The sequence below is a fragment of the Pinus tabuliformis genome, chromosome 9 (assembly GCF_031772625.1).
Source record: "Pinus tabuliformis cultivar Carrire ecotype Pingquan chromosome 9, CPIR1, whole genome shotgun sequence".
NCBI classification, from domain to species: Eukaryota; Viridiplantae; Streptophyta; class Pinopsida; order Pinales; family Pinaceae; genus Pinus; species Pinus tabuliformis.
The window spans coordinates 41,914,137-41,938,404 of record NC_142307.1 but is presented as its reverse complement, the minus strand read 5'-3'; the positions used below and the strand labels follow the sequence as shown (position 1 = coordinate 41,938,404).

The 24,268-nt window shown below is 39.7% G+C and overlaps 1 protein-coding gene across 2 annotated transcripts in view; it reads left to right on the top strand.

Annotated features, from left to right (window-relative positions):
- Positions 1 to 6,796: 6,796 nt before the first annotated feature.
- LOC149147053 (zinc finger transcription factor YY1-like) overlaps positions 6,797 to 24,268 on the top strand; it is a 261,512-nt gene continuing 244,040 nt past the window's right edge. Inside the window, exons 1-2 of one of the 2 annotated variants that reach the window (XM_089440009.1) lie at positions 6,797 to 6,814; positions 6,917 to 7,127. In XM_089440009.1, the coding sequence (XP_089296135.1) occupies positions 6,946 to 7,127 (182 nt within the window). In that variant the 5' untranslated portion in view covers positions 6,797 to 6,814; positions 6,917 to 6,945. The other variant, XM_089440008.1, reaches the window with a different exon arrangement.

Genomic DNA, 24,268 nt, shown 5'->3' with positions numbered 1-24,268 from the left:
TTATTTCGCACAGCCTTTGGGCACTTGGCGGTATTGGGGGGAGGCCACCCGATTCCACTCATCGAGCGCCACGTTGCCTCGGGGGCCCAGTAGAAAACAACCCATTTCGGGCGGGTATTGTTCAGATTTCGGGCCCTTCCAAAATCAATGTGGGTCGTCAGATGGGGAGGGGGGAGATTATGCGGTGATCGGGCACGGGAGTTGCACGGAGGGTAATGGAGGGGCCCGACGGTCATTTAAACGAGGCGGTTTGAGTTTAATGAGGGGTTAAGGCGGGGATTAATGCATCGGGCGTGATTTGATTGGTTTGACTTTAATTAATCACATATTGATTAATTATGTCCTTTGTCGGGGTTCAAATATAATATAAAGTTTATGTTTCAAACTTAGGGGTAGGGATATTAATATTAAGGGGGTTTAATAAAATATACAGGAAAGGGGTTTTTTTGGAATTACCATATAAATAATGTTAATGGTTAATATGAAAATTGCAGGGGATAAATGAAGTGGCACTAAGCATAATGTATTTTTGTGATTTCATTCGCTTTTTACATAGAGACATTATAACTTAGGCTAAGTGCATTTTTGTGGGTTTTTATAAAAAAGTGTATTCATGGGGGCGATTGTTGTTCCTTAGGAAAATGGTGTTTTAACCTTAGGAAAAGGGATTTATTAGGGGAAAATGAATGAATTGAAGGGGGTGAATGTTTATGAGGGGATTTTAGTACTTAAGATCTATAAGTCATTGGGTCGAGGGTCTGGTCCCTCCAGAAGTCGGAGAAATGCTCTGAGCCCCTTTGACTTTAAGATTTTGGGTACTTGAAACTTATTTTGGGACATTAGTTAAGTAAAAGGTGAAATGAGTGAGGGGAAATTAATCAATTTGACTTTGTGAACTTTATGCCAGTCCCATTTCTCATTCATACTTAGAACTTTCATGATGAGGGTGATCGATATGATTTTATCTAACAATCATCACAATTCTGCAACCTTTCTTCTACTTACCCGCCTACTCATCCTACCATTTTTACTTCTCTTTATTAGGGTGCATTTGAGCTAGCAAACCCTTATCAAATATTTTTCCTTCTTTTACAATGGTAATCTAACTAAATCTAACCTTATTACATCCAAGGGCTCAGATTAAACAGTTGAGCTCCTTTATTGACTCTACCTATCTACTTATCTGCCAAGATTACACTGCTTGGTGAGATTTTATTCTCTATCTATAAGCATGAAATTGAAAGCATGAAATAGCCAAGTTTAACATTTTGACTATCATGGATTGTGGCATACACAATCATTTATTTTGTACAAAAAGTAAATAGTAGTGGCATTTTGACTTGCACACTTTCATGGTATTTTCTTTCTTGGGGTTCATATTTTTCGACCTTTTTTATTCTTTTTGTCCTTTGATTTTTCTTTTAGGACATACCCTCTTTACATTTTTTTATTTTTTTTTAATATGGAAAACATTTGCAGAAAGCAAAGGTATGTACATATTACAGGTTTAATCTCAGCCATTCAAAAATTATGACTCCTATTGGTATAGGAACCTAACAACACTTACACTCACCAGGCACACAGACCTCACTTCTCGAAGACAAAGCAAACCACTATCCTGTGCTGACAAGCAAGAGTTGAGGTAGATCTTTAAGATAATGGGAACTGAGCCATCGTACGGATGGGTCTCCTACACCAAAAGGTATGAGGTCTAGTTAGGATTTCATACCAAGGATATCCCCTGATGTTGGCGGGTCCAGCACCAGGAACATTTTGGCGCTAGAAGGAGGGTCAGATGACAAGATGAGTCCTCACATCTGTTTTGAATCTCTACATATCTATCATGACTAACTGTATGTCATATGGAAATGATTTCATCATCTCCGAAAAGCTCTCAGATAATTTGTCTCATAAAACATTTGATGGTGGAGGCTACGTAGGCTTGGTTAGGCACGCTGTCGACGTTGTAAGCTCATGCGAAACACATGGATTCTTTAAAAAATACATGAGTTGCGCGTTGTTCGTCTACACGCTTCGAGGGTACCCCATGCACTGGTGTGTCATGCTACCGGAAAAATCTATTCATTCTCTTGCTCATATGGTCGAAGAGATAGACCATGATTTTAATCACTTTAACTGGAATGCACTTGATCAAGAAATTTTGAAATTACGAAAAGCACCAGAAGAATCCGTTGATCAGTTTTACTGATTTTGTAATCTTGCATACTAATTCCCTGAAGATGAAATTGATTGGGAATTTCTTTATGGAATATTTGAGTATCTTCTTCACATATCTGAAATCCGCTCAGCATGCTTCAGTGATGGAGTTGTGCAATCACAGACAAGCACAATCACTATAACAAGTGATTGTTCACCTTCATCTCATCAAACAGCTCCACTAGCGTGGAGCGATGTGGGAGATTATGCACATGCCTCCATTGAACTATCACACTCTCCCACCCCACCTGCTCTTGAGATTTGCACAGATTTGGATTGCAAGCATGTTGGTTGTCACGTGGACTCTTTCCCTCGACCTCCGTCCTCGCGTTCTGTTGATCCTCCAAATTGTACTGTCTTGTGTTCTCCCATTTTGGACTCCTCACCTGTTGTGAACGAGGATCAAGTTGTCGACGGAGTTGGTGTTATGCAGCCAACCTGCACCATCATTCATGATGAGTATGTGCGGGAATCTAAAGAAGAACCCGCAGTGAAGGATGACTCCCTTCCATCCGCGCCTCATCTGCTTCATCCTGACATCCCTTGTGATTCTGCCACTGTTGATTTCCCCTGTGAAAACCCATTTCCGAATGTTTCTACTTCTGATCATTCATAGGACACCGCGGATGCCAGTATGTCATTACAATGTGGATAGGACACATCTTCCTTGGAAAATCCGTTCAATCTGTCATTTATCTTTCTTGAAAACACAAAGGGTGAACATCTTTGCTACTCATCTACCCCTCCGCCCGATTCATCAAATCATGAGGATACCAACATCTTGAATTTTCTGATCTTGTTGATTGTCATCTAAACACTTCCACATCCGATCACGATGTTGATTCAACTATTGTTAATATGTCCAAGGCACTGGTCTATGATGATCTATCTGTCAACGAAGTCGAAACCCCGTAGACTGTCAAGGCACTTTAGCCCGAGCTGATGGTTATGTCAGGCCCTCATTGTCTTGAGGTTGGTTTCACTTCAGGTCAGGAAATTGTTGAAACATTCAAGGCTCCTCATCACTATCTGCTTTGCATTGAAGATCAACCAAACACCCAGATTTCACTTCCTCCACTCAAGCTACACGATCCCATCGCTCATGAGTTGGAGGAATCTTACACAGCAAGCACACATGCACAACTTAAGTGGCCTACCCTTCTCACGTTTGCTTGCACGTCACAGTCAAGAGAATGCACACACTCAACATCTGCATGTAGTGTTGCTTTAACCTGTGTTCTACATCTGAACTATTTCATTTGTTGTAATGCATAATCTATTAATGGAAATGTGTCGTATATGGTGTTAACATTGTCTCGCTTGTGTAGACTGCTCTCCTGGCCATCAAACAGACCTTTCACATGAAGCTTGTTGTAACAACCATTGCACTCATTCGGACTGATCTGTTGAGTGTTGTACGTGTTATCTTACCTTGTATGTTGTGACTACCGCATCCGCGTGGACTGCTCCCCCGGAAGTTGTGCATGTCTTGTTGTGTTGTGTGTTCGTAGCAGTGTTGGGACTGCTCCCAATCGACCTAGAACTCACTCTCACCCTCTCCCTTGATAGTGAAAGAACCATTGACACAAGTGACACTTACACTCACCAGGCACGCAAATCTCACTTCTCGAAGACAACCACTCTCTTGTGCTGACAACCAAGAATTGAGGCAGATCTTTAAGATAATGGCAACCGGGCCATCGTACCAGATGGGACTTCTACACCAAACTATGTGAGGTCTAGTTGGGACTTCATACTAGGGAGATACCCTAATTTTGGTGGGTCCAGCACCGTCAATAGGATCTTGATTCATCTCATTCTTCATTAAATCCTCATGTTCAAACGAAAATTATATTTGGAAACAAAGAAATCTTTAATTAAAAAATTGTTCCAATCATTTCTCATTTTCAAACTTTTAATCATTATAACGATTTCACTAATCAAGAACCCATCCTGATCTATGATTTTACTGATGATCACATTGCCTTTTCTATTCCCAATCCATTATCTCATGCACAAGATGATGCTGATAACCATTCCAATTGCATTATTTTGGCTAATTCTTGTAAGAAATAAAACTTTTCAAACCTGTCCCAATTGTGGTGTAATAATAATTGTAATATTTCTATAGATAGTATTTGATTATGTTTTAATCCTTTTGGCTTGATTTAAATTCATTTTCATCTTTTATTTTTCAACCCTTGGATATTTTATACTAACATGTTCAACATCTCAACATTGAACACCCTCTATATTCATTAACATAAGAGAATAAATATGTAATTCAGAACCTTAATCCTGAATATCAAGAAACATTTCTTTTTAAATTTTACTTGATGTTTATCCCATTTCAATTATCCCTTCATTCTCTAAGGCATTGTCAACCAAATTTAACTCTTGAGAGTGTTCCTTCACAATCTAACATGCTACCTTCTCCTTTAAATCACTTTCAATCTCTAACAAATATCCACCCATACTTTTATGATCCCATAGATATTTTCTTGGAGAAAACTTTCCTTAAGAGATGGTTTATATATATATTATTTGTAAATAAGTTACTTCTTGTATATATATACATTAACAATAGATGTACATAATGTTTTTAATTTTATTTCTTTTGGTTTAATTATATCTATGCTTTTATTGCTGATTTTTGATGTGCACATTCATGCAGAAAATAAGATGCCTGAATGGCTACATTGGAAGTATGATTTCACTTAATCTTTGTTTGCTTAGGATTAGGTGTAGTTTAGTAGTAGTTTTAAATTGAATAAGAAGATGGCTTTAAACTTTGATTAATACATGGGAGAAAATTAAGATTCATCGGGTAAAATTATGATCGAATTCTTCCAGGTACACATTTATATGTTCATCCTCATCTGGTTTGAGCTTTATTTCAACTTTTATTTTCTCTTTTAATCATTATTCCTTTCTTATATTTAGTCGTTCTTCTTGCATGTTCCAATGGATTTGATTTGTCGATTCATCTTTGCTTGCAACTAACATTTCATAAGAATAGTCATCATATGACATTGAGGAGTTTTCTCTTGTCTTAATTTCATAATTTTGAAATCGATTGTCAGCCTTATTCTTAAAATTGAATTTATAAAGACTCACACACTATTCTTAAGCAAGATATGCAAAAGTACGAAAACCCCTGTCAAAGCATACAACAATAACTCTAAATCAATAACTATGCTTTGAAACAAAAGAGTTTTATTAACAAATCATCATACAAGATAAAATCAACATAATCTCATTTTTATGTTAATCCTCTATTTATCTTGTAAGATGTATCTCAAGGTTCATTTTCTTGATTGTCTTCTTTTTGATTTGATAAGCATTTTAGGCTTAGCTGGATTGTCTTTTCATTTCATTTCATAATAAAATGGAATAATGTTTTCTCTTTCAGCTTGGCATAATCATTGGGCGAGTCATTTTTATGCTCTAATTTTATATTAGCGAGACCTAATCTCTAAGAAGCACTTTAATGAAGATAATTTCATTTATGTTCTTTTTCAACTTTCCTAACCATGTAGAGTCCCTGGTTTTTTCTTCTCCGAGTTTCAATATTTCCGTTATTTGTTAATGAACTATATTTAACCCCTATATTTAAAGAAAGTAAAACACATTTAACAACAATTACTTAAGGTCATGAGTTCTTTTGGCGAACAAGTTTAGCGAAGTGAATAAAAACTTGCAGGAATGATTTGAGTCAATTGAAGATTTAATCTCACTACAAATGATAAGAAGAAGACAAGAATAATTATTTGAGTTTATTTATGATTTTATCTTACTACTAATAATAAGTTACAAAAGGTCCATGCCGATTCTTTCTCGATCTAGTTATTAATTCATTTTACTTTAATTCTTTAAGACCTCCTATAGTGTATAAATATTGATGATGAACCACACTTCTTGGTTCAAAACACATCGACCAATAATTTCTCTTATATGATTTATACCAAAAGACTTATTATTTAATATTTTGTATATTTAATAAAATATTTTTCTAACCAAATTCATTAAATTTTTTAATAATTTATATTTATAAATTTTTTTAAACCTTTAAAGTTTTTATATTTTATTAAAATATTATTATGTCAAGAATAATTTCAATCACCCACTCATTTCAATGCCTATTAAGTGATGATGAAAAACACAGTGATAATAAGGGACTTACATGATCCCACACATTAGAGTAAACATTTTAAAGATCCTATTTCATAGGATAAATAGTCTATTAATGCAAATGCCACTCTCTCAACAGACGTTACAAATAACTCTATAGTTTGATAAGCACTACAACTTTCTCCCCTAAAAATGACTAGTGCAGCTTTCTCTTCGAGGCATGTATAGGTAGGGTAATAAACTTTCACCACTACATCTACTTTTTCTTAGAAAATCATGTTATTAAAATGAAATATATATATTGATAATATAATATTTATTTTTAAATATTCGATTTTTCCTATAAACTTTAGCTTTATCATTAGATTTTCAAGCTACGTGCTTTTGCCTTATGTTTCCCTTGGAATCGGGACAACTGCCGGGTTTTCTGCTTTCGATTCAAAAGTCCGTGCGTGTATATATAAATGTATAATATAAAACAATTTTAATGGTAGATTGATGGGTATGCACAGCAAGAAGAATATAAATAAAATTTCACAGTAACTAACTGCTCGTATTAGTTGTGTAGCTTTCTGTTGGGCAGCACTGCGCAGAAAAATGGGGTCTTTGGAGTCGGGCAGAGCCAGGGAGGAGTATATGGCGGATAGAGTGGATCCGCCAAGCCCTTCAAAACAAACAAATATGCAGCCTTCTCAGGATGACCAACTCCAGCAGGATCCGCCTGTCAAGGCTATTGTAGCGCCCAACAAAAAACCTGCACGCAAATGGACCAAACGATGGTACGGTTTCAACCTTGATGCTTCTCAACTTTCAGCTTGAAGGATTCGGCTTGTTTTCCTGTGAAAGAATTCAAATTGGGTGCTGCTTTTTACAGTGAATTGAAATGTTTATTTCCATGTTTAATTGAGAGAGTTGCTACATTGGTCATTAACCCGAACAGTTTTGTTGCGAATTCTGGGGCTTTTTTAGTGAGTTTTAAAGGTTTTATGTTTCTGTTTGATCTAGATATTGTTCCTAGAAAATTGATCCTATCAGTGTTGTTTATCCTTACATAACGACAAATTGAAGCTCCCCAATAAGGAGAAGGTTGAGGGCTAGGGAGAATGTTGAGGGCATTATTATATCTTTTCTTTTGCAGGGGTGCCCTCTACACATAATGAATATCTCGCCAAAAAAGTTGTCAGAACTCTTGCGTGTTTCATGGGAAGAATTTGGTGCTTGGAGAAATGATTTTGTTATAGGAACCCTAATATTGGGCTGTAGATAGACAATACAGCTTGCCTGATATTTTTTTGGGATCAGTAAAGCGAGTTTCCGTCTATTATACAGGAAATATAAACATAGGTTACAACAGGAAATATAAACATAGGTTACAACAGTTGCTCGGATAGGCAGATCAGAGAGATATGTTAGATATTAGATTTACTGTCGACCGGGATTCTAACAAAGATACTGAAGCAGATCACAGCATATCAGCATAACATAGTATGCCCTGGCATAATCAGTGGTAAACTACGAAGAGTTCTTTTCAATAACATCAAAAGGGCATAAATCGTTCATGCAGCTGAAGGAAATAAGCGAGGCTTACTTGGCTGCGTGTTGCCCGCCAGGTTGTCCCCTATCTCTCACAGAGGGGCCAAATGCCAAGGCTTAGTGTGCAGGATGCACCTTTCTGTGCCACTCTAGGCCTTCGAGCTAGTTCTTGGCCAGAGGGGGGTGTACCTTCAACATCCCTAAGGCAAGAGTCCTTGTCTGTCACCCAAGGACAATCTATTTAATCAAAGGACAATCTATTTACGCAAATGAAGCTTCGGCTGGATTTATAATAGATAAAAATGGTGCACGGAGTCAATCTCCGCTATTGATTTAGAACGTGAATAGTATGTCGAATTTTATTTTGGAAATAATTCAAAAAAGGCCAACCAGCAACAGGGTTTAACAGGTTTCAGCCATAGGAATGATCTTCTGAACCATGGGCCCTGTCATTTACTTCGGCTTGGCAAATAACTCAGAAAAGAACAAATATGAGCAGAGGAGGCGGAATCACTTTCCTAGCACATATTTGTCAGACAAAATTCCAATGAGAAAGACAAGCATAGATCCATCAGTTTATTGAGCATTATGTAAGACAGAAAATGAAGAGGAAAAACCAGTGTAACTTGCTTGAATTTATTATTGACTGTTAGCAACAGCTGCAATCCCATTTTCATAAAACAACCCAGCAATCCATTGATCAGATAGCAGTTCAAGTGTTTGGTACTAGATAGTTTCCTATTTTAAACAACCGTTCTATTGAGACAAAAGTCACCAGGGCTTGGGATTACAGAATCACTGTCCAGGGCCTTCTTGCTTCCCTCGATAGAGCTTGTTACTCAAAAAATGCTTATAGTGAGAGTGAGGATGAGTGAGATGAGAAGTGGAACGAGGAGAATGCTATATGCTATTGCAAAACCATGGTGCTTTAGGCATATCTTAAATTCATGATGGCTTCTACATTTGTTTCACCTTCTTTAGCTGTTAAAAAATTAAACTCTTGAATGAAAAAGCCTCCCTTTTTAAGAGGGAAAGCTCTCTTACTTATATGCTATGGGGGAAAAATGTGTCCAATATTCGGTTAAGAAAGCATATTTGGAGAAATCAAAGGGAAACTTCAATTTCTTGTGGGTTTCTAACTGAACTTTTTGTTAACATGAGCTTTGGCGCCTGCCGCCATCACTCTCTTTTAGTCTTGTGAAATTAGGGCCATGTGTGTGAGTTCTAACATAATGGTTATGTTACCCATGTGGAGATTCCTTTCTAGGCCCCTTCTCTTAATTAGGCCACTTGCTTCCTTGGAGTACAGAGGTTCATTTTCGTTAAAATTTGAATGCATTTGACCACATTCAAACTTAAGTGATAAGGGGATTGTTGGTAGGTCCAGTGTTGTCAATATTTCCTTTGCTCCTCCCACATAGCCTTGAGAGTTTGTAGTCTGTTCTTTGAGGAGCGAGGAGTGGCTCCAGTGCCCCACTACTGGGACTAGTGATGTATGGTGTACATATGTCTCTTGGATCTTTTGCTTAATTTAGAACCCTGTCTCAGGCCAACACGTTTTCACGCATGTTTTGTATCCGTTTGTAAGACTATTCTTTAAACGTTTGTAATGCATGTTTGCTTAACCTGTACTAAGATAGTTGAACTACTTCGGTTATTTTAGTACTCATATTGTTGAAGATGTGTTGTATTGTTTATCACTGTTGTCCCGTTCGTGTGGACTACTTCGTCGAACATTAGACAGACCATCTTTGTGTTTTCTTGGTTTTAACGACCGTCACCCCCGTGTGGACTATTCCATTGGACGGTGTATGTGTTTTCCCTTGAACTTTGGTTTTCACGACTATCGCATCCGTTGTGGACTATTCCACTGGATGCTGGACAGACCCTTGTTGTTGTTCGCATGTGTTTCTTCCTGGGTTGGGACTATTCCCTCTCATCAAGAGGCTCACTTTATTCCCCCCTTTTGACAGTAAGAGAACCCGGACATAGAGTTACATTAAGCACTCACCAGGCACACTCACCTCGCTTTCTTGAAGTTACAAGCATAAAACTCTCATGTGCTGAATATCAATAGCTAAGGAAAATCTCTAAGACAATGGCAACCAGGCCTTTGTACCCAAGAGAAGGCACGCATCTATCTGTTGAACTATCACATCCTCCCACCTGCTCTTGATCTCTGTGCGAATTTGGCTAGCAAGACTGTTGGTTGTCACATTGACTTGTTTCCTCAACCTCTGTCCTCGCATTCTGTTGATCCTCCGGATCGTACTGTGCTGTGTTCTCCCGTTCCGGACTCCACACTTGTTGTTCATGAGGATCAAGTTGTCGACAGAGTTGGTGTTGAGCAGGCAACTTGCGCTATCATTTATGATGAGTATGTGTGGGAATCTGAAGAACTTGCGGTGAAGGATGACCTTCTTCTGTCCGCACCTCATCCGCTTTTCCCTGACATCTTTGGTGATTCTGCCATTGTTGATTTTCTGTGTGAGAATTCATTCCTGGATGCATCTACTTCCGATCATTCATAGAATACACCGGATGTCAGTCTGTCATTGCATAGCGGAGATGACACATCTATGTTTGCAAATCCACTCAATATTTCATCTGTCATTTCCGGAAATGCAGAGGGTGAACATTCTTGCTTCTCATCAACCCCTCTGTACGATTCATCAGATCATGAGGATGCCGATGAACATATCAAATTTTCTGATCGTGGTTGTCGTGATCTCTTTTCTCCTTCATTCGATCACGATGTTGATTCATTTGTTGTCGATCTTTCTAAGCCACCTGTCTTCGATGATCTACCTGTTGATGAAGTGGAAACCCCACAAGCTGTCGAGGCACTTTAGCCCGAGCTAATGGTTATGTTAGGTCCTCGTTGTCTTGATATCAATTCATTCCAGATCAAAGATCTGTTGAAACACCTAAGGCTCCTCATCACTCTCCTGTTTAGACTGAAGATCAGTCTTGTTCATAGAATTCACATCCTATTTACGTTGTTGGAATTGCTTGTTTGCTTGCTTTCTTGCTTTGCTTTCATTTACTTCTGTCCTTTGATTTTTGTTTGTTTGCTTGTTTTTCACCCATAGGCTTAGTTTCGCATGAAACCGTGTGTGGATCTCAAGACAAGCAAGGTAAAGTATAAGAGGACTTGTACTGCTATCAACACTTGGTTATCTGTTGTCCTCTCTCTTTATGAAAGAGCTTGTTGTCTTCAATCAATGATACCTTGATGGAAAATATGTTCTGTTCAAAGTGAGTCTTGGTGAAAACACAACGCTTGCACTTTAACTAGTACCACCTACTCTAATCAGTTCTTTTGGGTTAACCCTTGTTAGCTCAGTCAAGTAGAGTAAGGTGAGGGGGAAAACCTTAACAAGTATTGTCAGAGGTATATATAAAATACTTCTCTGAAGGGACAACCTCTTCTGCTCTCAATAAGTTGGGATCCCTCTTCTGCCTCTGAAATAAATAAGTGCCTATGCACAATTCTTTGAAAAATGAAAAAAATGAAAAATAAATAAGGTGAAAGAAGAGAAAGGCTTCCTGCGCAGAGAGGTGATGCAAGTAACTCTGCCGGGGTACTGACCAGGCTTGCTGGTAGCGAAGCAATGCTTATGTTCCTGCGTGACTCCGCTGGGGTACTGTCCAGGCCTGTTGGCAGCGGAGCAACACCAGAGATGAAACTAAGACTCTGACATCTTTATTACTTGTGTACCAATATACCCCTCATCCCCAATCGAAACAACTGACTTGGCTTGGAATATAGTTAGACTCGCTTTTCATGAACAAGGTCCAAACAAAGAGCTGGAGTTCTACTAGTGTGTCACCAATGTTGTAGCGGCTACAACCACCCTCCAAAATTTTGCCTTTGCTTCGTTTTGGAGCCTCCCTCCTCGAAATCATCGCAACTATTTTGTACTGATTAGGTACTTGTGTTTATTTGATTTCATTTGTCGTTTAACAGCTTGTGTTCAACTCACTTGTCTCGTCGGTCAACCACAAGCACACCCAACACTTGGTTCACGTCTGGACAACCGATTGTTGGGAAAAATTGCGCAAAGCAGCCCAACAAATGCCTTACACTCAGAAATCGCGCAGAGCAGGCCAACCAGCCTTGCTCTGGAAATTGAGTAGAGCAGACTAGCTGACATTGCTCTCTAGAAATGCGCAAATTTCAGCTAGCTGGCACTGCTCTCCAGAATTGCACAGAGCAGGCCAGGTCAACTGCATTGCCCTCCAGAAATACGCAGAACTGGCCCAACTGCACTACTCTCTAGAAATGCGCAGAACTGACCCAACTGCACTACTCTCCAGAAATTCGCAGAACAGCCCAGGCCAGCTGCACTATTCTCCGAAATTGCGCAGAATTGGCTAGCTGCACTACTCTCCAGAAATGCGCAGAGCAGCCCAGCATCACTGCTCTGGAAAATTGCGCAGAGCTGGCCAGTCAGCCAAGGCCTCTCATTCCAGAAATAATGCAGAAGTTTTCCCCCAGTTGTTGTCTGTTGCATGTGCCGGTAGGTTGCCCGGTTCCCTCCAGAATTGCGCAATCCTTCTTTGCATGTCACAACTTTTCTCAAAAAAGGCAAAAAAGAAAAAAGCGAAAAAGCATCCCTAGATTTTAGGGATCTATTTTTAGCAGCAGGAGTTACATGCAAAGTTGTTTTTAGAAACTCCCCGCCAAGTGTCGTTTTTTCCTAGATTTGTGGCATGCGCGTCATAAACCCTAATTTTGCCAAATCTATTTAAACGATGCCTCATAGCTCATTCTTCACATTCGATCTTGGAGCTCTGGCATTCCCGAGGCATCTAGGAACCTTCAACACAATCGACGTAGCTTTTCCGGGTTAGTTTTTCTTTTCATGCCTTCTGTCGTTTTTTCTGTCACCTTTTAGTTTTCAGCTTGTATGAGTGTTGTTTCCTTGGTTTTATTGAAAGATCGTTGGCGTTTCAATGTATTTTAGCTTGTAGAAGTGTCGTTTCAAGTTTTGCATTACCTTTCCTTCGTGCCGCACACATAACACTGTTTTTGCACTCATAGTCGCCGTTCTGGCGACTCGCTTCATGAGCTTCTTGGTTTTGCCGTTTGACTGATTTCTGCACTTGCCTGAATTGCATGCATGTCGACTTCACTTAGATCTGCACCAGCTTCGCACACACATTCAGTCTTTCATGTTTTCAGGTTGCCATTGGGCAGATTCGGGCTGTCTCGGCGCAAATCTTCACTCCGAGCATGCTCTGCACTTTGAAGAATGAGTGATTGTGTTAGATCAAGATGTACTGATACATCCAACCGCCTTTTCCGATGCTACAAAGGCTTATGCCAAAGCCCCACGTGCTTGCGCGTTAAGTTCTTGATAGCAGAAAACTAGCGCATGGCTAAGGAGTTGCAAATAGCCAGGCAAAGAGAGGAACAATCAACAGGATCCGCCAGAGCAGAAATGAAGATGGCCATACTTGCTGAAGTATCAGCTCTTGAGACAGTCATGCGGAGACTGTATGACAGGTTCGTCACCGTGCACAAGGTTGTTGTCCATCTACATGGTCATCAACAACGCTGCACCAAGATAGTGCGAACGCTCGCAGATATACATACTGCAGTGGATCATGTACAAACATGGACAATGAGGTACAAGGGAGCCCTGCTTCACTTGCACAAGATGATGAAGCCGCAGGTAGAGTTGGAGAAAGCACACATACAGAGTCTAATTCGGAACTATGAGGAACTCCTGCCACTAATCACCAGTGTGGAGCCTTCGCATGCACGGTTGTACAGGAGTTTGGATGTCGTGGTGAGAAAGTACGACACCTCGTCGATTAATACGCTCACCGAGGCCAAAGAGAAGAACCAAGTTAGGCTGGAGCTCGATGTGTACTTTGATCAGTTGATGTTCACGACCACTAGCGCAGATTTGCAAGTCAGCGCAGATAACATGCAGATGTACATCGTAGGTCCAACCTTGCTTAAGACCAAGCCGTGCATGTTACAGGATGAGTTGGACTGAGGTTCCAAATCAATATACCCAGAAGCAATGGAGGCAAGAGTTCATTTTCAGAAGGACATCATCAAAGAGTAAGCAAACAACATTGTGCACTACCAAGCATGGCATTAGTTCGTCACCGAGGATCACAGAGAGGAGGTTGATAAGCTAGTCTTTCCACAGCCGTCTGAGTCTTAGTGTTGTTTTGTCTCGTTGACTCAAGCCAATTTTGTCCCACATGGTTATATGTTGAAAATGTATCATTTTTGTAAACATAATGTAAAGGGAAATTCCAAGTGTCATTAGTGGAATATAAACAATCATATGTAATGAAGTTGAAGAGTCATGAGGGTAGTCCAAGAGTCACAAAGGGGAATGTCAAGGGTCACCCCACCCTTTGTTATAAATATAACCTCATAACTCATAGAAGAGGCTTTTGGGAGCCAAGCTTTTGCTAGGCATTTCTTAGAGAGGGTTTGGATAGTATTTTGACGAGCCTTGGCTTCTCTACAGTGCAAAGCGAGTATGTCTCTTTAGAGGAGCAGGGAGTGTTGACTGTAACGTTCCACTATTGGGGCTAGTGGCTGTCATGGTTGTATGCATGGATGGAACTTTCACTTTATATAATATAACAAAGCCAGCATGTTTCATGCATATGTTGTTATTGTAGTTCGACTATTCTGGTTACTTTAGCAATGTATGTAGTTTTACTTACGCATTGATGTATGGACTATTCCGTATGTGATTGTATGAATCTTATTGAAGCATATTGTTGGTTTAACTCATCACTTTGGATTGTCGACTATTCTGCTTTCTAGTTTGTGATGTCATTAAGCTTGTGTGTTGCTTTCAAGCTGCGTATTATTACAAGCTTCTAAGGGATACAGTTATTTTTTTTCCCTTTGTGTGTTAAAACCCCCCGCATGCGTCTCTCTTGACTCGCTGCAAGGTCACACCCTTGCTTCGGACAAAGATATCTTGCTTACCTTTGTGCGCTATTGCAGTCAAGGCATAACCGTACTACCCACTGCTGGGACTCCTACTCCAAATGGTCTGAGGTCTAGTTGGTACTTCTTACCGGGGAGATCCCCTGACATGTTGGCGGGTCCAACACCGTCAACATGGCCTGATTTAGAATCGTGCATGATCTTTGAGATTGGGCCAAGTCATACACTTCAAACATGTGAGAAGGATTAGGCTTGATCTTTGAAATCTGGCCAAGGCAACACTTCAAACATTTGAGAAGGGGCCAAGTTTGAGGAATTAGGCTCAACCATTGAAATTGAGTTAAGGCAACTCTTTTAACATGTAAAAGGGACCTGATTTGAGGAATCGTGGCAAGGCAATACTTTGAACAAGTGAGAAAGGGCTCGGTTTAAGGAACTGGGCCCAATCTTTCACATCGTGCCAAAGCAACACTTCAAACAAGTGAGGAGGGGCTCGATTCCCAATCTTGAAATCTAGACATGGAAACACTTTGAACAAGTGAGAAGGGGATCGAGACCAATCTTGAAATTAGGCCAAGCCAACATTTCGAACTGAGTTAGAAGGGGCTTGACTGAGTAATCACATATCATTTGAAAATTGAGCGAAGGCAATCGTTTGAATAGGTAAATGAGGGTTCAATTTGGCAATTGGGCTCAATATGTTACTTGGGATGAAAGCAAAGTTTGAACAAGTAAGCCAAATCAAAGTTTTTAAGCATTCATGAAGGGTTCCAAAGGATAAAAAGTTAAAGGAATTTTGGCCAAGTATAAAGGAACATTTGAGTATTTGAAAACTATGAAGGCAAGGTTTGGTTTTGAATGTAATTAGCCATGTAATTTCTTTGTGTTGAACAATGTGATAACATTGGGTTCTTCTATGGGATGGCTGCTCTTTGTGAGGTGTCGAGATCCAGACTCTAGGGTGAGTGTATCAATGTGTTAATTCAATGGGCTATGGAGTAAAAAATTTGCTTCTTCTCAAACTTTGCCTTTGGATAGTGAAAGCTTGTGTTTGAAATAATGTCAGGAAAAAAAAAAAAAAAAAAAAAGCACACTAAATGCTAAAGGGTTGAGAGTAAAATACAGAGAATTGATTACGAAAAACAAAAACCTACCTACTTAAACTATCTAGCAAGTGGGCTTATTAGAAGACATGGCATTCCTAGTGCAACCACATACCCAATTTGATAAGGTTATGAGAATTTGTGTGTATAAGGTTGATGGGATGATTGATGTCATTGGGTTTGGGAAGTAAAAAGCCAAGGCACAACATCCCTAGTGACCATAAGCTATGCTCAAGAGGGGCAAACATTGCTTGATGCACAAAAGATTAAAGAAACATTGGTTAGCATTGAAGACACAATGGAAATTAGTGGAAACAATTGAAAACAATGAATGAATTACCCATCTTCAATATATGTTTCGCTACTTTGCTTTATTGAAAGTTGTCTCCATCCATGTTACAGTGGGGTCTTCACAAAGAATCACTTTTTCAATGCATTTGGGCTGAAAAGTAAGCTTAGGTGACAAATAACATTTGTCAAGAAGGTCAAATTTGCACTTTTTATTAGCTTTTTAGATGTAAGATCAACCCTCATTTTCTCATTGTCATCATTATTATCAAGGAAGGCTACCATTAAATTTCACGTTCAAATGTTGGTGTTTGTGAAATTCATGCTCATCTTGTTGAAAATAATAGCAAGAAAGGGTTCCTTGATTTGTTCCTTAATCAAAGGAACCACAATGAGTTTCTCCTTTGCATGCTTGAGTTTCCTATAATTTAGGCCAGTTTCCTGAAATTTAGGAATCGTTCCCAAAAATTAGGACGAGTTTAAAAGTAGTTAATTGATGTGACACAGTGGAAGTTTGAGTTATTAGTCTTCTAGTGCGAGTTAATTGAGGAAAAGAATGTGGGTTTGGGTCCCGAGTCCTTGATTTGAGATAGGATGAGTTGCATGAGTAGTTAACTCATGCTAACTCAATCAATCACAAAGCAAACTCCTTAATTAAAAACTCACTAAACTGAGCCATTGGAATTGCTTTAAAAGGAGGAATGAAGGCACATTTTGATTCATTGTCTTGTGAGCATGAGTTGGTGAGACAAGATAATAGAGCTCACGAGTTTGTGAGAAGGTTGCATAAGTTTATGTGTGGAGCTTGTGAGAGAAAGGTGTGCCAAGAGAAGCTTGTTTGCATAAATTTAGGAGGAAAGCATCAACAATCTTGCAAGGGTTTCAAGCCTGGTTCAAGGCAAGAAAACAAGGTTGTTTTCAGATTGAAACAAGTTGTATTTGTAAGAGATCTATTACTCAAATTTCTTCAATAAAATTCTCAAGCAAGCAGAGGGTTTTCCCAGTTGGGTTCCCTAGAAAAAATATTGTGCTTTGCTACTTTGTGACTATGATTTATTTATGTTCCTATTACGTTGTAAAGTTTAGTAGAGAGATTCTGTGTTTATAAAAAGAAATTATATATCCGATTATTCATATTAGCAAATCAGAATTTTGTGGATTTTCTACATGGTATCAGAGCTCTTGGAACAAAATTAATATCAACACATCACAAGAGCGACCATCTTAGGATAAGACATCTCTGATTTGGTTGCAGCCTCAAGAGGACTATCTAAAGTGACGGAGAGATCGGTTTAGGAGTTCTTTTCTCGTGACAGGGATTAGGTCGAGTTGGGCAGCGAGGCGGCTGAGTATTGGAGGAGCAATCTGGGCAGAACTGTGCACATTTTTGTTGGAAGTTTTCTTTGTGAATAGGCCACTTTATTTTCTATGTCTATTGCAGGAAGGTCGAGCCCTACTAGGAGCTTATTTCTGGTTATTGAACAACTAACAAGGGAAGGCCGAGTTGCTAGACATATAGCACAAAAGTCCTAGTCTAAAGGAAGGGAAATAACACAGGTTCTATGGGAGTTTTGGACCAGGTTTGAAGGGTTGATGTGGACAATCAACAAGCCCTAACCAGAGGACCAAAACTTCAGATATAGGTGCACAGGTCGAGTTGATTTGGGGACAGAAGTGATTGTCCAGACCAAAGGTATGTTTGTGCTCTTCCAAGTTTTGTGTTGATGTAAGGTTGATTGTCCAAGTTTGGGACAGAGTAGGTGGCATCTTAAGTACAGGTGGAGGATTGTTAGTAGGTGCCTAATTGTGGCCAAAGAGCAAGTCTTGTGAAGGACAACAAGAGTGCTAGCAGTGGCAGATATATTGAAGCCCAAGAATTTGTAGACTTTGAAGGACTAAAGGAGCAGTGAAGTGGGTAGCCTCCAAGCCCTAAGTACAACCTCTTGTGAAGGACTACAAGGTTGTTAGTGGGTAGGTGTTGGAGAGCTCTCTAGGGTAAGCAAGATGGCGTACCAAGGGTTGAGAGTAGATCATTGTTTAGAGGGAGCATCGAACTTCGTTCCATGGAAAGGGAGGATCATAATAGTGTTGGAAGATAATGGGGTGGGAGAATTCATCAAGCAGGCAATAACACCACCTCAAGATCCCCAACAATTGGCCCAACATAATAAGAATGATATCAAGGCAAGGAGGATTATTCTAGAAGGGGTCAAAGATCATATAGTACCTCATATCCATGAGAAGAAGACAACTTTTGAGATGTACAATACCATCCTGAAGCTATATTAGAGTACCAGTGATACCAAGAAGCTTGCTCTTAAGGAGAAGTCGAGGAGTATCCAGAGGAGCAAGGATGAGCCCATCATCACATATTTGTCAAGGTTCACTTAGGTATGAGACGAATTGGGTGGTGTGGGCTTGGTTGTATCTGATCATGACCTTGTGAGTTTTGCCTTACTTGGAATTCACAGGTCTTGGAAAGGGTTCCAGGATGCTGTTAGTGGGAGAGAGAACTTCTCAAATTGGGAAAGGTTTTGGACTGACTACATACAGGAATAGATCCGAAGGAACCATAGAAGGGAGATCAGTTATGACAGTGGACAAGGGCAAGAAGGGCCAGGGAGAGGCCTAGTCTAGTCAGAAGGGCAAGAAGAAGGATCTATGTAAGATCAAGTGCTTCCATTGCCATGAGTTTGGGCATTATGCTTCTAAGTGTCCTAATCAGAAGGAGGAGTCTAGCAAGGATCATGTAGTTGCATCAATGGAGGTAGATGCATTTTCTACCCAGTTCGAGAAATATTTCTCATTGATTGCTTGCATGGCAGGCTCAACAGAGAGTAGTATTTGGTATATTGATTCAGGAGCATCCTTCCACATGACTAAGAATAAGAAGAGTTTTAGCTACATGAAGGAGAAGGACATGCAGTTTCAGATCGAGCTAGGAGATGATGGCATGTATGAAGTTAGAGGAGTTGGTATTGTTAGTTTTCGGAGGGAGTCAGGTAATCCTCTTCATCTCAGAGATGTTCTCTATGTTCTAGGATTGAGGCAAAATCTTGTTTCGATAGCTACCCTTGAGGACAAGGGATATGATATCATCTTCAATAGAGGTAATGCGTACCTCCAACAATTAGCTTCTAGATGTAAGTAGCAAATAGGTATGAGGGTGAAGAATCTCTACAAGTGGCAGGTAGAGGAAGGTGCAACCTTGAGCAGCAAGGCAAGGAGTTCTTAGAATGGAGAATTGGTGGTTGAGCGAGAGCAGGATAAAGCTCTCAAGATGGAGCCTCAACCAGTATCTCAGTTTGGGTCTAAGCTAGTTAGCAGTTGGGTTGATTATCAGGATGATGAGCATAGCCTAGGGCGAGTGGAGGCAACCAATCAGTCAAAGACTTCCAGTATAGGGAGAGTTAGAGCCAAGTGGGCAGAGGATTTGGTTAAGGGAGATCAAAAGAGAGTTGAGTCTCCCAACATCAAGAAGCAACCATAGAGGTACATAGGGTACATGGCACTTATGACTAAAGTGGTGGACTCGCAGAGAATGGTGGGAAAGAACAAGTCTTCAAAGTAGGTTTTGCAGAAGAAAGCAAGTCTTCTAGTGTAGAGGGAGCAACTGCAACAATGGAGAACTTGGTAGTGTTGGAGACAGATCTAGGTGGATGAGGTTCTTCCAGGAACACCTTCCTCGCTAAGAGGGAGTGTTGAAAATAATAGTGAGAAAGGGTTCCTTGATTTGTGCCTTAATCAAAGGAACCACAACGAGTTTCTCCTTGGCATGCTCGAGTTTCCTATAAGTTAGGACAATTTCCTAAAATTTAGGAATCATTCCTAAAAATTAGGATGAGTTTAGAAGCAGTTAACTGATGTGTTAAAGTGGAAGGTCAAGTTATTAGTCTTCTAGTGCGAGTTAATTGAGGAAAAGAACATGTGTTTGAGTCTCAAGTCCTTGATTTGAGATAGGACGAGTTGCATGAGTAGTTAAGTCATGCTAACTCAATCAATCACAAAAGCAAACTCCTTAATTAGAAACTCACTCAACTTAGCCATTCGAATTGCTTTAAAAGGAGGAACGAAGGCACAATTTGATTCATTGGCTTGTGAGCATGGGTTGGAGAGACAAAATAATGGAGCTCATGGGTTTGTGAGAAGGTTGCACAGGGTAATGTGTGGAGCTTTGTGAGAGAAAGCTGTGCCAAGAGAAGCTTGTGCACATAAATTTAGGAGGCAAGGATCAACAATCTTGCAAGGGTTTCAAGCTTGGTTCAAGGCAGGGAAACAAGGTTTGTTTTAGATTGAAACAAGTTGTATTTGTAAAAGATATACTGCTCAAATTTCTTCAATAAATTTCTCAAGCAATCAGAGGGTTTTCCCAGTTGGTTTCCCTAGAAAAAACATTGTGTTTTGCTTCTGTGTAATTTATTTATTTCTGTTCCTATTTTGCTGCAAAGTTTAGTAGAGAAATTATCTTTTTATATGAAAAGAAATTATATTTCAGATTGTTCATATTAGCAGATCATAATTTCGTGGATTTTCTACACCTCATGTTGAAAATTGCAACAAGAAATGTTAAAATGACATCATGAAAAATCCTAATTTAATGTGTCCTTGAATTAAATTAGGAATTAAATTGTAATTCTATTCTTATAGCAACTTGTAACAGTGAACTAAGTTAAGTTGACTTAGTTGGTTCAGTAAATTCGAGGTGGAAGTCTATTTAGAGTCATGTAGAGTGATCCCTAAATTCTGGGGGCCCAGGTTGAAATTTGATTGAGTTGTAATTATTTAATTCAGTTTAACTGAGTTAAATTCAATTAAACTAGTTCTAACTGATGGAGGAACTAGGGAGAGGTCAAGTGAATTAAATTGGATTTAATTCACATGCAATGATCAATCAAATAACTGATAATTCACTCATAAACAACTCATGCATGTCAGTGTTGAGAAGGACCCAGTTGAGATTAGAGTTCAGGGATAGTGTACTATCAATTATAAAATCATTTAAATTAAACCGATGGTGCATGCAATCAACAGAAGGCCTATGGATGGATTGCGCAGTTCTGAGTGAGGAATTTCCCAATTAAATATGGGCTAATTCCCAAGGGAACAACGCAAGGAAGTAGGAGCTTGGCAGGGTAGTAGATTTGGCTAAGTATTGGCTTGAGCTGGTTTGTGAAGCAGTGAGATAGATTGTACTTGTGCAGAGATTGTTCGAGTTGAACAAGCATTGTATTTTCTTCTCAGATCTTTTGGTTAATGCAATATACAGATAGTAGGGGTTTTTAGTTGTGGCTTTCCCCAGAAAATTATTGTGTTATGTGTGATTGAAATTCTTCCTTTTCTGCTTCGTGATTTCATCGATCAATTTTTGTTTTCGCTGATGAGTAGAGTAGATTCAAGTCAATTGTTTTAGCATATCACAATCTGCAGTTTGAATCTACAAGGAATTTCTACATGGTATCAGAGCTGAAATCACTATAGAAGAGAATACGAGTTTGTTTTGCAGGAGAAATCAAATTTGCAGTTTCATACTTCAGAGCCAGCAGGATGTCGTTCTACAGTTTGAGACTTGAGTATGCCCTTGAGGGTAGCTCAAATTACATAGCTTGGAAGGACATGATGGAGGCAATGTTGGAAGACAATAGGTTGAAGGAATTCATAGACAATGATATCCCGAAGCTTCCAACATCGGATGCTAAAGATCTACCAGAGTGGAGAAAGTGTGTGGCAAAGGCAAGAAGGATTATCCTAGAAGGAGTTCGAGATCATATTGTCTCGAATCTCCATGGTAAGGAAACTCCATTTGCAATGTGGAAGGCCTTGATGGACTTGTTTCAAAACAACAGTGACCACAGGAAGCTGGCATTGAAGGACAAATTCAGAAAGATCAAGATGGAGAAGGGCGACTCAATTCCGAAGTACTTGACCAAGTTCATCCAATCTCGGGATGAGCTTGGAAGTGTCAATGTTACTGTTGAAGACGATCTGGTGAGCCTAGCATTTTTAGGACTTCCCAAGAGCTGGCACAACTACCAGGACTCAGTTAATGGGAGGGAGAAGCTACTAGAGTGGGAGCGATTGTGGTTCGACTTGGTACAAGAAGAGATTTGGCGGAACACCAGAGATGGGACCTCATCCAAAGAAGTGGAAGATGACTTTGCATTAGTCAGCAAAGAAAAGAAAGCCAAGGGAAAGAAGTCCCAAGGTGAGGAGGGTAGCAAGAAGAAGGACTTGTCGAACATCAAGTGTTTTCACTATCATGAGTTTGGGCACTATGCCACGAAATGCCCACAAAAGAAAGCAAGCAAGAAGGAGCCTGCAGTAGCAGCAGCAGGTGAAGCTTTAGCTTCACAATTCGAACTTGATTTTACTCTCATTTCATGCATGGCAAGCATTGTAATGGGAAGTGTGTGGTACCTGGATAGTGGAGCCTCATTGCATATGATTGACAACAAAAAGTTCTTTAGTGACTTGAGGAGAAGGACCTCTAAATGCAGATCGAGTTTGGAGACGATGGGAGGTATAGCGTGACCGACATCGGTACTATTACTTTTCAGAGGGAGTCTGGCTCCCCTCTCAGACTCACAAATGTGATGTATGTTCCAGGACTAAAGAAGAATCTTGTTTCCGTCGCGATATTGGAAGACTGTGGCTACGATGTGATTTTTAGCAAAGGAAAGGTTTTCCTTAGACACATCGCCATGAGACAGGTGAAATAAATTAGTGTGTGAGTCAAGAACTTGTATGCACTTGAGGTACAAGATGCATGCAAAGCCTTGAGGAGAAAGGAAAAGGTTAGAGACTTGGTGGTTGAGAGGGAGCATGAATTACCTCTCAACATGCAGCCTTAGAAGCAGCCTCAGCAAGTTGTGGAGCAGCCACAATTGGAGAAGCAGAGAGGAGACCGAGTGGAGACATCCACTCAAGTAGAGACCTCCAGTAGGGGGGAATTTCGAGCCAAGTGGGCAGAGGGAGCACATGCAACCATACCTCCAAGTGAGAGGTGGGGCAATGTGAAGCAATAGTCCCAAGAGTTCAGAAATTGGGCAAGATCCATTGAGGTGTTTTTTGTCTCATGGATCATTACCTTACTACGGGGGCCCACAATATTCAGTAGTAGGAGGATCAATGTTAGTCAAATACTAAGGAGTGCAGAGCAGTGTTGACAGCAGAATAGTAGGCTCAGTAGCAAAGTCAACAACAACACAGTTTTCCTAGTAGACAGCTGCAAACACAATTAATTCAGTTTATTTTGTTTGGATGCTTTTTGTTTGCAGATGTTGCAGTAGAAACAACAACAGTGACAAGAGTTGCATGCAAAACATTCCAAAGGTATCAGATCGGGATAGAGTTGAATTCCTTTCTTGTTGAGAGGGAGTGTTGAAAATTGCAACAAGAAATGTTAAAAATAGCATCAAGAAAATCCTAATTTAATTTGTCCTTGAATTAAATTGTAAATCTATTCTCATAAAAACTTGTAACAGTTAACTAAGTTAAGTTGACTTAGTTGGCTTAGTAAATTCGAGTTGGAAGTCTATCTAGAGTCATGTAGAGTGATCCCTACATTTTAGGGGCTCAGGTTGAGTTATGTTTGAGTTGTAATTATTTAATTTAGTTTAACTGAGTTAAATTCAGTTAAACTAGTTCTAACTGATGGAGGAACTAGTGAGAGGTCAAGTGAATTAAATTGTATTTAACTCACATGCAGTAATCAATCAGATAACTGATAATTCACTCATAAACAACTCATGCATGTCAGTTCTGAGAAAGACCCAATTGAGATTTATATTGCGCAGTTATGAGTGAGGAATTTCCCAATTAAATATGGGCTAATTCCCAAGGGAACAACGTAAGGAAGTAGGAGCTTGGTAGGCAGTAGATTTGGCCAAGTATTGGCTTGAGCTGGTTTGTGAGACAATGAGATAGGTTGTACTTGTGCAGAGATTGTTCGGGTCGAACAAACATTGTATTTTCTTCTCAAATCTTTTGCTTAATGCAATATACATATAGCAGGGGTTTTTAGCTGTGGCTTAACCCATAAAATTATTGTGTTATGTGTGATTGA